Source organism: Myxocyprinus asiaticus, chromosome 37, assembly GCF_019703515.2.
Source record: "Myxocyprinus asiaticus isolate MX2 ecotype Aquarium Trade chromosome 37, UBuf_Myxa_2, whole genome shotgun sequence".
NCBI lineage: Eukaryota > Metazoa > Chordata > Actinopteri > Cypriniformes > Catostomidae > Myxocyprinus > Myxocyprinus asiaticus.
The window spans coordinates 32,942,197-32,957,223 of NC_059380.1; the positions used below are offsets into that span (position 1 = coordinate 32,942,197).

The 15,027-nt window shown below is 36.7% G+C and overlaps 1 protein-coding gene across 2 annotated transcripts in view; it reads right to left on the reverse strand.

The window, feature by feature from the left end:
- LOC127428312 (semaphorin-3F-like) overlaps positions 1-15,027 on the reverse strand; it is a 161,528-nt gene that overhangs the window by 41,469 nt on the left and 105,032 nt on the right. For both annotated transcript variants that reach the window (XM_051676611.1, XM_051676612.1), the window contains 3 exons: positions 10,648-10,741; positions 2,726-2,845; positions 740-879 (listed from right to left, as the gene is read on the reverse strand). In XM_051676611.1, coding sequence (XP_051532571.1) covers positions 740-879; positions 2,726-2,845; positions 10,648-10,741 — 354 coding nt within the window. The remainder of the gene's footprint in view (positions 1-739; positions 880-2,725; positions 2,846-10,647; positions 10,742-15,027) is intronic.

A 15,027-nucleotide genomic window follows, 5' to 3' on the forward strand; every position in this document is an offset into this window, starting at 1 on the left:
AGCGTGAGTAAATGATGACAAAACAAATTTTTTGGTGAACAATCCATTTAACCCTAGTATTTACAGACGCATTTTGACATTTTTAGATTATTGTTAGGAAATTAGTTGTCCCATTTATAAGGTTTTACAATATTTTCCAAGACATTTTCAGGAATATGGCCCTCCCAAGTCTAGCGAAACAAGTGCACACACAAGCTTAAATTAAGGCCGATAAGATGCACCACAAACCCCTGAGTTTTCCCCAGTGGATGTGGGCTGCCTGTCCATGTTTGTATTCATTGCTCTGCTCAATTTGCAGTTGCTGTCTGGCACTATTTTCATTGAGAACTCATGGTTAAGCTCCACACTTTGGACAACCCGCTGTGATGCTGGTGTATTAGTGATCTTTTCCATAGCACACTCTCGTGAACACCTTCACGTACCGAGAGATTCAGTCATACTGAATCATTCAGTCGATCAGTCAACAGGTCAAATGTTGAACGGTTTATGGGTCACATGGATAGAGAGATGTATTGTACGTGGGGAGGTCAAATATGTGAGGATTTTGGCATGTCAGTGGCAAGCAAACAGAAACGCCACAGTCAAGTATCCATGAACTGAGGGACTCTCTTTGTTGTAGCTGGAATCTGAAATGCGGCATGGTGCGGAATGCCTCAAAATTGGGTTATACTCACTAAATTATAGTTTATGTGAAAGAGATTTTTTTAATTTATTTTTTTTACAATAGATTTTATCTTACCAGACAGATTCGGCCAATGCGGGACTGAGATTTGGGGCTCTGACCCATCTCAGAAGACTTTTCACGGAAGAAAAAGTACAGTTTGTCATCGTTTTTCTCATTGCTGTCAGGAATAAGGTGCACATGGACAAAGGAGGGGTCTAAGAAAGAGAGAGGGACAGAAAATGAAATATTTGATGTCATTGTGGTTGCAGATAAAAAGGCAAAATCATAAACAGAGATTATGTTTCTTACATGATGCAAAATTTACTTTTCTTTATTTGCATTACACTATTTTCTTATTTTTATATAACTATTATGCATGCAGTTTAACTGAGAAGACAGAGAATATTTTAGGGCTGCAACTAATGATTATTTTGATAATCGACTAATCTTTGATTATTTTTCAGATTATTCGATTAATCTGAATTCTTTTTTTTTTCTGGCATTTTATTTTATTTATTTATTTATTTTATTTTATTTTTTTTAAACATGAATGATTGTATGCTATTGTCTAAATATAAATATTACAATATAATATATAATGTTTACATTGGATAAATGGGTTATTTTTTGATCATCTAAGCATCTAGAACCTTTTTACATTTTTTACTTCTGTTATAGTTTACTGTGATAATTTCTAGTCAGTGTGGTAATGTGTAGTATTAAAAGCCTTGCAACTGATGTTGATGCATGGCACAGTGCTGTCTCCTCGTTTCCTGTCTATCTTTTCAAAATGTTTGTCTGCCTCCATAGCGCTTTAAGTAGAAAATTCTCTGTCAAATTCAAACGGATTGAATACGTTTTGTGGTCTGCAGCGCCATATTGAGGGAAGACCGGTTGACTTGTGTGAAGAATTCACTCTGTGCAATCCTGTTCTGGAGCATGAGAAGCATGTTTAGCACTTAAGTGCAGAATGCGAGATGAAGATTATGAAATTTTGCATGGGTGGCTGCCGAAAATGTTAGTGCAGGAAAAATCCTGCCAATGTTTATAAAATTATTATGCATTCTTTCTCTGTTGTGACTGATTTACTTGGGTACATGCACGCTCGCTTCGTCAGAGAAGCTTAACAGAGACTCGCTTGTGGTAAAGGCAAACAGGAAATATGCGCCTGATTTTGAATTCATAACATTTATATATGATAAAACATGGAAAACAACAGTAATATGTAAGCTAAGTTATGTTCACAGAGTAATGTTTTGAATGAATATATGTTTTGTGGTAGTCAATATTATGCCACATATGCTGTTGACTGAGCTTAAAGGGATAGCTCACCCGAAAATGAAAATTGTCTCAAATTGACTCTCATGCCATGCCAGATGTGAATGACTTTCTTTCTTCTGCAGAACTCAATAAAATATTTTTTGAAGAATATCTAACCTCTGTAGGTCCATACAATGCAAGTGAATGGTGGCCAGAACTTTGAATCTCCAAAAATCATATAAAGTCCAATGGTTAAATCTATATCTTCTGATGTATTATGATAGGTGTGGGTGAGAAACAGATTAACATTAAAGTCCTTTTTTTAGTACAAATCTCCACTTTCACTTTCACTTCTACATTCTTCTTATCGCCACCTACTGGTTCGGGCTGGCCAAAGGTGGAATTTATAGTCAAAAAGGATTAAAATTTTGATCTGTTTTTCACCCACACCTATCATATCTCTTCAGAAGATATGGAACCAATGGAGTAGTATGGATTACGTTTATGCTGGTTTTATGTGATTTTTGAAGATTCAAAGTTCTGGTCACCATTTACCTGCATTGTATGGATCTGCAGAGCTGAGATATTCTTCAAAAAATATCTCTTTGTGTTCTGCAGAAGAAAGAAAGTCACACATCTGGAATGGCATGATGGTTAGTTATGAGAGAATTTTCATTTTTGGGTGAACTATTCTTTAACTTGTACTCCATATTTATCAATTTAAACCAAAGACCTTAAAAAGTTGTTTAAAAAAAGTTCATGGACATATTATTTGTAGACTACCCATATACACTTATTTACCATTCAGCCATCTTGAGTTATACTGGTCAGTACGCATGACTGCATTTTTCCCCAAAGTTCGGAAAATAGCAGAGTCCGTCCCCATAAAGTCAATATACACGCCTGCATACAGCTCTCCATCTAAGAATCACAGAAAGAGAGAGATAGAGAGACAGAGACAGAATCCAAAAATCTGTGAATGTGCCAGAATAAAAGATTTAATTTATGAGCTTATAATCACTTTGATGAAATGCCAGCCAAACACTCTGCAAAATAGGTGTCATCTAAAATCCAACACTGTTCTCGCAAGACAAGTGCCAGGAGATCCATAAGGGCACAGAAAGAGCACAGACCACATGTATGGAAAATGCTTTCATCTGGCTGTGCATATCATATGCACTCTACATGCATACACATGATACAAATTATCTACTGCATCATTTATGCAGTTATGACATTATTAATCCAAAGCAACTAGTAAAGAAAATGTATTGTGAAATAGGGCTGAAACAATCCACAACGTCGACAATAAAAAACTGTCGACAAAAACGTTAATTGTCGAATAGTCGTTTGATCTCATTTAACATAACATGAGATCATATGAAACTCTAATGATGATGCGTGAGAGCAGCACTGCAGCTCGTGCCTGACTGAGGAGAGGAAGAAAACACAGCTCACAGACGCACTCCAAACTTTCCAAACAGCTTCAGGTGCTGTAGATTGCAAAGTATGAGGGAATAATACAAACATACAAAATAAGTAAATACAGAAGCACTCGCATTGTGGAATAAGCGGAGCCAGAGCTGCCGCTCTGCTTAAGCAAAACTTGCGTGTCGAGCGTCTTTAAAGGAAACACAGTTTGTTTTTATGTGAGTTTAGGATGGATTGAAGTGAATAAAAAGGTGAAAGAGGATAGTCTTCGCCTCATTATACACTGCAACGAAATATGTTTTGATTTGTTTTTGTTTTGGCTTGTTTTCCAATATAAATATCTAAAACTCCTTTAAAACAATGTACATTTACTTTAGTAGCTACAGTTGTGCTCAAAAGTTTGCATACCCTGACAGAAATTGTGACATTTTGGTATTGATTTTGAAAATATGACTGATCATGCAAAAGGGTCTTTTATTTAAGGATAGTGATCATATGAAGCCATTTATTATCACATAGTTGTTTGGCTCCTTTTTAAATCATAATGATAACAGAAATCATCCAAATGGCCCTGATCAAAAGTTTACTTACCCTTGAATGTTTTGCCTTGTTACAGACACACAAGGTGACACACACAGGTTTAAATGACAATTAAAGTTTATGGCTTTTTAAATTGCAATTAGTGTCTGTGTATAAATAGTCAATGAGTTTGTTAGCTCTCACGTGGATGCACTGCGCTGAGCAGGCTAGATACTGAGCCATGGAGAGCAGAAAAGAACTGTCAAAAGACCTGCGTGAAAAGGTAATGGAACTTTATAAAGATGGAAAAGGATATAAAAAGATATCCAAAGCCCGAAAATGCCAGTCAGTACTGTTAAATCACTTATTAAGAAGTGGAAAATACGGGGATCTCTTGATACCAAGCCAAGGTCAGGTAGACCAAGAAAGATTTCAGCCACAACTGCCAGAAGAATTGTTCGAGATACAAAGAAAAACCCACAGGTAACCTCAGGAGAAATACAGGCTGCTCTGGAAAATGACGGTGTGGTTGTTTCAAGGAGCACAATACGACGATTCTTGAACAAAAATGAGCTGCATGGTCGAGTTGCCAGAAAGAAGCCTTTACTGTGCCAATGCCACAAAAAAGCCCGGTTACAATAATGGGTGAGCTCTAAAGGCACAGGGAATCTTGTGAAAATTGATGGCAAGATGAATGCAGCATGTTATCAGAAAATACTGGCAGACAATCTGCATTCTTCTGCACAAAAGTTGCACATGGGATGCTCTTGGACTTTCCAGCATGACAATGACCCTAAGCACAAGTCCAAGTTGACCCTCCAGGGGTTACAGCAGAAAAAGTTGAAGGTTCTGGAGTGGCCATCACAGTCTCCTGACCTTAATATCACTGAACCACTCTGGGGAGATCTCAAATGTTCGGTTCATGCAAGACGACCAAAAACTTTGCATGGAGGCATTTTGCCAAGACGAACTATTACAAAAGACTGCACGCTGTCATTGATGCTAAAGGGGGCAATACACAGTATTAAGAACTAAGGGTATGCAGACTTTTGAACAGGGGTCATTTCATTTTTTTCTTTGTTGCCATGTTTTGTTTTATGATTGTGCCATTCTGTTATAACCTACAGTTGATTATGAATCCTATAAGAAATAAAAGAAATGTGTTTTGCATGCTCACTCATGTTTTCTTTAAAAAATGGTACATATATTACCAATTCTCCAAGGGTATGCAAACTTTTGAGCACAACTGTATACTGCAGAAGAAAAAATGTTTATCTGAAAATGTTGAATATAATATTGAAAATACAAATATCTAAAAATCCTTTTTTTTAGCAGAGAAACAGTTCAAAGGATTTATTCACAATAAATAATAATGACTGTGCTGATGAAGTCCGAGGACCCCGGCACCAACTACAGTAACGGGAAGGGATATCTGTGCATGCCGTGGCCACGCAAGGGGCAATCCGTGGAGAGAGTGTTTGTAGATGAGTGTATGCATTGTGGAAGTCAGGAATAGATTCGTAGAATCCTCCGTTAAAGCTTAGTGAGTTGCGGAACAACACCCAGCAGAGTAGGGCAATCATTCTCCCGACACACGGGCAGAGATGAGGTATCCTCCGTTGAAGATCGGCTGACATGCAGCAAACTGGCAGAGATGGGCAACAAACAGATACACGAGACAGGACCAACTAGGCAGAGAGAGTGAGGTAAGTTACTTCACATCAAACAGCTTTCTATAATGATAACATACAACGATCATTACAGACTACATTCAACAATACTGACCTACATTCAACAATCTAGCAAAGGACATGACACACGAGGGGATTAAAATAGGCAGGAACAAACAAGGGACAGGTGCCACTCGCCAGCTGAAAGTTGGCATGATCAGCGTTCCCATGGAAACAATCAGGGTTCCCATGGAAACGCTGATTCCACATGCCAGCAGCACCTGAAACACATGAGGGAGAAAACGTCAACACACTTGGAACAAAACAAACAGAACATGGAGCATGAGTGTCCGTATCCTGACACAGACCAAACCTGAACCAGACAGGAAGTTAGGATCCAGACACCATGCCCCGGACACGAACGAGACCAACCGAAGAGTGCATGGTGGTAACTCACAACCGGACCCGTGTGCTCACACAAAGAACAAACACGAAACACAAGACAGACAGGGAATGATTATGTCATGGTCCTGTCAGGCAAAAAGCCAACCTGACAAGGTGACAGGACCGTGACATTACCGGAGAGCACATGATGGTAACTCACACCCAGACCCGTGCACTCAAGACAGGACACGAAACACAAGACAGAACATGGGGCATGACACTTATATACAAAATACACATATATTTAAGATACATTCTCTTAAAGCAAGTCTAAATATCTTATATGTTGCTTCTCAAGTAAATGTATCTTGTTTTAAGGATTTTTATACAATTTTAAATGAAAAACAAGACAGTGATTTTTTTTTTTTACTGAATTAAATGTAATAAAAAAGTATTTTTTCCCTTTAATTCAGTGAATGTCATTTAGAGATATTTTTAAAAGATGATTTTGTCCTCTTTATTGTTAGCAAGCACGTTTAATACAACCTTTTAAGTTGGGGCACAAGCTGAATAGTCGATTAAGAGCTAATGATTAATTGATGCAATAATTGCCCGAATAATTGTTCTTAGTCGATTATCACAGTAATTGTGATTGTGAAATCTACCTGGAGTAACCAGGGATTAAATGTTATGCTTAAGGGCACAATTGTGAAAGCTCATGAACCACCCTTTGCCGGGTTTGACCTTTCAGTTAACAGCAAATACCTTTGAAAATCTGAAAGTCATAACAATTCTTACCACAGTGTTATTTCCATCACATATTAATTATGTATTGTGTTTAATAGAATTCTGTGGTGGAAATGACTGTTATGGAAATAAATGGCCGACTTGTCTCTTATTTAATTTCAAGCATGCTCTTCAATGTCACCTTTGTTGACTTGGTTAACAAGTACACTAGAGCAGTTACTTTGACCTTTGCTCATCGAAATTCCACGTGTGAAGACAACGTGGGCGGAAGTTGAGCAAATGAGAAACCAGTAAAAAACGAATTGCTAAGTAACCTCTTTTTCAGTGTTGCACTTTATACTCTGGGAGAGAAAAGTTAAAACGAAACTTGCCGCTTAAATTATATAATTTACTGTATTTCGCCCACTGAATTTCACCTTGCGAAGGTAAATGTGATCACACCTTTATTTATAAAAAAAAAAAAAAAAAAAAAATTATGCCACAATTGTGGTACACGTAATTTTTTGATTGATTGATCCCTTTTGAGATTGATTGAAACCATTTTCATACAATGAATATATACATTTCCAATATTTTTTTATATATTTTATGTAAAGAGTTTATTTCACTCTTTGTTTAGGTTATCATAGTTATAAACATGTAATAATTTTGTTTTTTATAATGAATTTTCATAGTTTAATACAGAAAGTCTGGCCCTGGGACAAGGATATATAATGAGAATTGTGGGGACACATGCTTAATTGTCATGAAAATACTGTCAAGATGCAATAAATAAATAAATAAATAAATTATTCTAAAAATAGGCTTGATTTTATCCATGTAGAATATAATTTTTCAATATTTTTTTCTGTTGATATTTGGGGTGAAATTTGACCTGGGCATGTTTTTGATGGTTCATCCACTGAGTAAATTAAATCATCCAATCAACACTGCGCAACGGAATAAAGCTCAGCTTGACTTGAAATGACAACATTCGTTGCATTATTACGAGATTGATGGCCAGTGGGTTTAACATGCTCTGATCACTGTGTATGCATTGCTGCATGAGAGGAGCTTTTATTGCCAAAAGCTTTTATTTATTTTTTTATTTTATTACTTCCAGGCTTAAATCTATGCATTATCATTAACATCTGAACTTATATAGTCAATCTCTTTCACTGTTTAAATCAAGTATCACAACATTTGAAACCTACTGTATATCAGAGTACATTTTAAACATTCTTGCACCTTTCTTTGTAATAATTCATATACTGCCATTAATTAATTATTTCATGATTCATGGAAAGGGTAAATCATGTGTACAGTTATGATGAATGTCGATTTAGATTGACATAAAAAATTGCATAAATTCCAACCTTACTTTTCACTATGGTCACTCTGCAAAAAAATGAAAAAAATGAAAACATGAATCCTATTTATTTCCATGTATGAAGGTGGATCTGAATTAATCGGAATTAAACATTTCAGATTCAGTTTCCTATTTGCTGTTCACAATATCATTAAAATAATAATAATAATAATAATAATAATAATAATAACCAGATAAATTTGACCCTAGACAAATAAATAAATTTAAAAAAATGTCATTAATGTTGCTTAAATGTGAGAACTTTTATCTCTCATGCACTATCCGTTACCAATGATCTATAAACCGTTGACTTTGGTGGTGCATGAAGAGTTGGCATAAAAAGCATCATTAGAGGGCTTGCACTTCACTGATTTATCTGTTTTCAATGCTTAGCTTTTAAATTTTCCATTAAAAGTTACTGAGAAACTTTGATATTTAAGAGGTTTGGATTTTCTCAAAAACACACCACAAATAAGGACCTGATTTCTCCATTTATTAAAAATAAAAAAATAAAAATAATAATAATAATATATATATATATATATATATATATATATATATATATATATATATATATATATATTTATAGACGCAAGTGCCAATTATCAGGGTCCAAGCAGTTTTGGCACGGAAAGAAGGGGAGGAACAACCAAAATTGGCAAATATGAAAGAACAGATCAGTCGGGACAAAGTAATTTCATCACTGCATACTCTACTTCAGTGATTCCCAACCTTTTTTTGCCAGAAGTATCCCCACTGTAGGGGGAATTTGCGACCAGAGGTTGCGCTAGAAAAAATATTTATTCGTCACTTTGACAGACTGATTTGTAAAATTTCTGTCATTGTTTATTTTTATCCTTCATACTTGTTTTAATTTTACAAGTACTACATTCAGGGACGTAGCATCCATTATAATGGTATATACATGACAGTGGATAGGCTTAATGATATTTTTGACTTCCTAAGTGCAAGTCTGTTGGAACCAAGGAATTATTGGGTGAAAGTAAGTAGCCGGTACGTGTGGCTTTTAAATCAAATAAACGTCCAATCGGAAAATGCACAGGTTCACGGAACTTCTTCAATGTGCCTGATTGCCTATAACAAAGTCACAGATGAGAAGCACATGCATCTCTGAAGCTCTAATGCAGGTGTTCCTCTAAAATAACTGAAAATTCTGCTCTAAATGTAGGCTAATGTTTGCACTTAGATTAAATGAAATTAATTGGCTGAAACGTTGTGCCGCTTTTCCGCACTTTCATTTTGTTACTATACTTTTTTGAGCTTTATTAATAAAGTGACACTGATCATACAGTAACATACTAACGTAATGAATGATATGCAGTCAGTTATTCAGAACTCTCCTCGAAATCCAAACACAATTAGTCAAAAGAGACGCATACTACCAGGTGTTAATGGTGATGACACCTGTTACTATGCATTTTAATACCAGGGCACGCGCGCGCACATGCACACACATACACAGCAGGAGTTTGTCTGAGAGAGACAGTGAAGTCAAAACTGATGCATTAGGTGAAAATGTTTTCTTATTTTTTATCTGTCAAAATGACGGAGAGCATCTGAAATTTTCCGTCAATCTAAAAAAAAAAAAAAAAAAATTTATTAAATAAAAATCGGTAAATGGAGAATTTTCGGTTAACGCAACCACTGTTTGCGTCCATACTGTCAAATTTGGTGTCCCTAGGACTTATAGTTTTGGCTGGCCAGACATTTTTAATGCAGAAAAAGAAATAACCTTTTTATGGATCTGGAAGTAGGACCCAACCACAGGATGATAGTAAATGGGCTTTTATTGGAAAAATAAAATAAATAAATAATGATCTGGCCACATAACTTGCAGTTTGAACAGTCACTCAAAAAATAAAAATGTTCCTGCAGTGTGAACAAAGCCATATAGTTTCACTACTTACATCTTACATGGCACTGACTGCTGAACTAACATGCTTTGCATCGGGCCACGTGCTGCTCCTCTCAATGTGAGTCCCACCTTCTTTGATTTGATTGGTCATCTCAAACGACATTGACGAGTGGTGTTAAATCACTAACATTTCTAATGCAAACCTATTTACAACTTGAAACTTACCGTGATATAGAAATTGTTGTTGTTATTGTTATTATTATTAAAAGCATGTTTTTTATTTATTGTTAGCTCTGTGAAAACAGGTTAATGAATGTAGATAGATATTTTTATTCATGGCTTTCTCTTCCTCTTCTCCCTGGGGTTGTTTACTAAGACTTAACATTATAAAACTATATTTGATTTGGAACCACCCTGGCATGTTTGGTGTCTCTAGGACTTACAATTTTTGCTGTCCATGCGCTTTTAGGGTAAGAATAAGAATAAAAACAATCTTAACAAATACAATAGGGTTCCAGCACCTTCGTGCTTGGACCCTTAATAAGAGAAACAGAACAAATACAATAGGGTTCTGACACCTTTGGAGCCTGGACCCCTAAAAAGCAAGACTGCACTATGTGGGTGAGCAACTGGACATTCAACACCAGGAACACAGGGATGAACTCTTCAGAAATATTTCACTGAAGAGAAAATATTATATCTACTCAATTTTCAATGAAAAATGCCACCAATTGCTTAAGGGACTTACTGATTAAAGCAGAGACACTGTTCAGCTTTGGGTCATATGGGCACTTTCCCTTCCCCGAATCCTCCTTGCCAGACTCCAAATGGAACACGTATTCCTAAAAGGAAAATTGAAAGCAAAGATGTATCTTTCTGTTGAACTATGTCAATGTTTCAGTAGAAACGCTTGGTAGTCTTTGCATATGTTCTTAAATTCCTATAAAGCATGACATAAATTAAGTCAAGACTATAAGAGGAGACATGTAAAAGCAAGACCATGCTGTAGAAAAGCAAGAAATAAACATGCAAAAAAAATAAATAAAATTAAACAAATTAACACTATCGTTAATTTCCTTCTTTCCTGGTGCTTTTGCATTATTTTTGTTCCAGTCCCTATTTGTTCTAACATCATGTCCTAACCAGACACGCGATAACAGATAACAGAGATTTTGTCCTAACCAGCCGCAACACACGACATCGCTTTCTATTTTTGAAATGGTTTCTATTTCTGCTTGAGGTCTCGCTCTCTTCAGCCGGAGCTCTGTCTCACACACACACACACACACACACACACACACACACACACACACACACACACACCCACACCCACCGGTTCAGCATGGCAGTGGGGAGACATACCGGCTCATTCTAACTTTCCGCTTTCCAGTCACATGGAGATCGGCAAAATAAAAACAGGTTACCACGTGGACATAAACCATTGTAATGGTACATGTAATGTAATGTTACTTTGCCCTGTGTATGCGTGTGATTGTGTATTTTTACCCTCGTGGCTTGCCGGAGCTTATGTGAGAAAATGAGTTGCATTCAATAAACGGACTGTTCCACCTGTAATTGCTCTGTTTTCTACATTTTGTCAATTATCCTCATTTTAGTGTATTAATATCGTGGTGTAGCGTCACGCCTGGTGTGGACGGACAGATTGCTCGTCACTGGATTCTTTAGTGTTCTGAGGAAGAAAGAAAGTTATATGGATTTGAAATGACATGTAGGTGAAAAATAATCATTTTGGGTGAACTATTTCTTTAATCTCAAATAAGTCTGTATTTTGTGCAGATATGAAGTTTGAGTAAACCTCTTTGTGTCCGTAACCTCCATGCATACTAAAACCTGCCTAATCCTGCAACGTGAGCATGACGGAATGGATTACTGACACCAGCCCATCCCAGCATCCCTCAGGCATGATGTAGAAACACTGACTGACAGGTCCTTGGATGTGCGGTTGAGGAATTGCCACAGGACATGTCAGCACATGCTTGAAGACTCGCCATGAGCCAGATCTTCAACTGTCTAACCTTTGTCCTCTTCACTCCCCAAGATCTCCTCGACATTTCTCATCTTATCTATCAGCATTCTTATAAGGGAGAGTGAAATGCCTTTCAAAATATTCAGAGTCGTCCAACATTAACAGATTCCCTTTCTCTTGATTTTAAAGTCAACACTGCAGAAACAGCCTCATGCTGGCAGCACCTGCAGTGAAAGCACAGAGTCGAAGTGCCTTAAATTAGAAATTTTACATTTGCAAGTCTGCTACAAGCACTTCTCTCTCACCTTATAAACCGATAAGCGACAACTTTAAAACCACCTGCCTAATATTGTGTAGATCCCCCTCGTGCTGCCAAAACAGTGCCAACCCGCATCTCAGAATAGTATTCTTAGATGCTGTTCTTCTCACCAGAATTTACATATCGGTTATCTAAGTTACCTCAGACTTTGTCAGTTCGAACCAGTCTGGCCATTCTCAGTTGACCTCTCTCATCAACAAGGCGTTTCCATCCGCAGAACTGCCCCTCACTGGATGTTTTTGGCACCATTTTGAGTAAATTTTAGAGACTGTTGTGTGTGAAAATCCCAGGAGATCAGCAGTTACAGAAATACTCAAACCAGCCCATCTGGCATCAACAAACATGCCACGGTCCAAATCATTGATCACATTTTTTCACCATTCTGATGGTTGATGTAAGGTGACCATACGTCCTCTCTTTCCCAGACATGTCATCTTTCGGACCTTAAAGCGTCCGGCCGGGATTTCTAAATTTGCGAAAATGTCCGGGATTCGGCTTTGGTTGCATTATGATATGCATCTGGTCTTATACTTCATTGTGTGTGCGCGCATATTTGCATTGCTTTGTAATTTTTATTTATATATATATTTGTTATGCTAATAGTCTTTTTCACTGTATTAAAGTTTGCATTCATAGTAACACTGTTTTGAACCCTATTATTCCACTTGAATTCACAAAGTCTATAGTAACTCAGATAACCACAATTATACAATTGTGGTGAGAAGAATAGCATCTCAGTGCTATTTTGTGATGCGGGTTGGCACTGTTTTGGTGGCACGAGGGGGACTTACACAATATTAGGCAGGTGGTTTTAATGTTGTGGCTGATCGGTGTATAATAATGGACCATTTTAGCAACCAATTTTGGCATATTTACATTTTATATTCACATTTAAAAAAAAAAAATAGTCTAGCTTATTGTTTCATATTTAATTAATGATTCAGTGGCAGATCTAGACATTGGCATATGCAGTTGCCTAGGGCAGTGTTTCCCAACCTTTTTTCTGCTACGGCACACTTTTTACGACTAAAACATTCTACAGTACACCACTATCCCACATAGGCTAACCATCGTCAATATTTTTCCTTTTCAAGAACTTGTCCATGTTTTCTGTCCATCTTAGTAGCGTGTTTACTTGAAATTCAGCTATGCCAAAAAAAAAAAAAAAAAAAAAAAAAAAGTCACATAGGTAGGCTATGCTGTGTGAGGTCACAGGTGGCAAGAGTGCTAAATGGGTAATGAAAAAACAACAAATTTGCTTCTTTTGTAATTTGTAGATTTGTTCTTGCAATGCCACAACAAATTACAGGGATGCAAACTCATGAGGGACGAAAAAGGAAAGACAATCACTGGTCCACGAACATTTGGTTAAATCCAACATTTTGCTAAAAGCACCAATTCCAGCTATTTTAGTGATTCAAGTTTACAATTGGGCAGAATTAGCTGCAAAATAAAGAGCATTTTGGTGAGGCTTGCTTCTGTTTCACAAATTTGTTAAATTTTATTAACTGATTAGTTCAGTGACCCCTTCTGGAAAGTCACTAGGTGGCGACAAATGAGTGTCTTATGTGCTATGAGTGAGTCAGTGAATCATTTTGATTCGTTCATGACCGAAATCTACCAATAGACTTTATAATGTTTAAGCATTAAAAGAACAAAGAAGATCTATAGTCTTCAGTCTGAGCATTATTTTTCATCCAAAAAGACAACAATATTAGTCTAATAATAGTAAGTTTCAATAAGGTCCTTACCTTCTCCTTTATTAAAACTCTCATGGCTACAAGTCTACTGACTTCAGTATAAGAATTATGAACACAAAGCAGATCTACAGTATCATTTTCCTAGAGTAGCCTATTTAAACTGCTGAGCATGGCTTTTATCAGAAGACCACAATAATAGACAAATAATGATAATTGAGTTCCAATAATGTTCTTTCATCATTGTAAAGTGCATTTCACATGAGTTGAGTCGAGGCGTCAACACTCCGTTCAATGCCAGCGTCAAGCACCGCATTGCCCTCCACATGACAAGCATTGCAGAAAGCGTCACAGAGGGGCGATTTTACAAGTTTGCCACGTAAGAAAGCGGGAGGTGTGCACAATAAACATTGAAAATATGTATTTGGAAGAGAGAAAAAAAAGCTTGCAGTTGCTTTGATAGCAGAAAGTAATAAAAGGACTCTTATGTTTAGGTCTAAGCGTTTTCTTGGTGAATTTTAAATTAATTAAATAACTGGGGTCTCTGATATTCGTAAATGATAAGGTAATATTTAAAAAATTTAGACCTTCAATGTCTCTTCACAAATTTGGACAGTATTTAAATATTTCTTGTTGCTTGGTACTCTCAAAGACATTATTGGTGAAGCAAAAACGTGTGTGTGAAAAACACTTTGGTGTAAAGTGGCTTCACTTCATAGACTTCAATGTATTCTGCAGCGCACACGAGTCATGTGAAAGACCCTTAATGCGAATAAATATCAGTCACTTTTGCACATTAATCATTGCTCTTCACAATTACAAAAGTGACCGATTATGGTTTCAAAATGGCAAATTTCTCTGAAAGGTGAGGAGTTTGGATCCCTGATTTTTTTTTTTTTTTTTTCTTCATGCATTTTATTTATTTGGTGGAATTTTATAATTTTCCATGGCACACCTGACAATCTTTCACAGCACACTAGTGTGCCACGGCACAGTGGTTGGGAAACACTGGCCTAGGGCAGCAGGGTTCTCTGTGGCGCCACTTTAGTGTTGGAAATTTAGTGTTGGACAGCTCCGAACTTAATTACATAATACATTAGTATGACAGTAGTTGAATTTATTTTC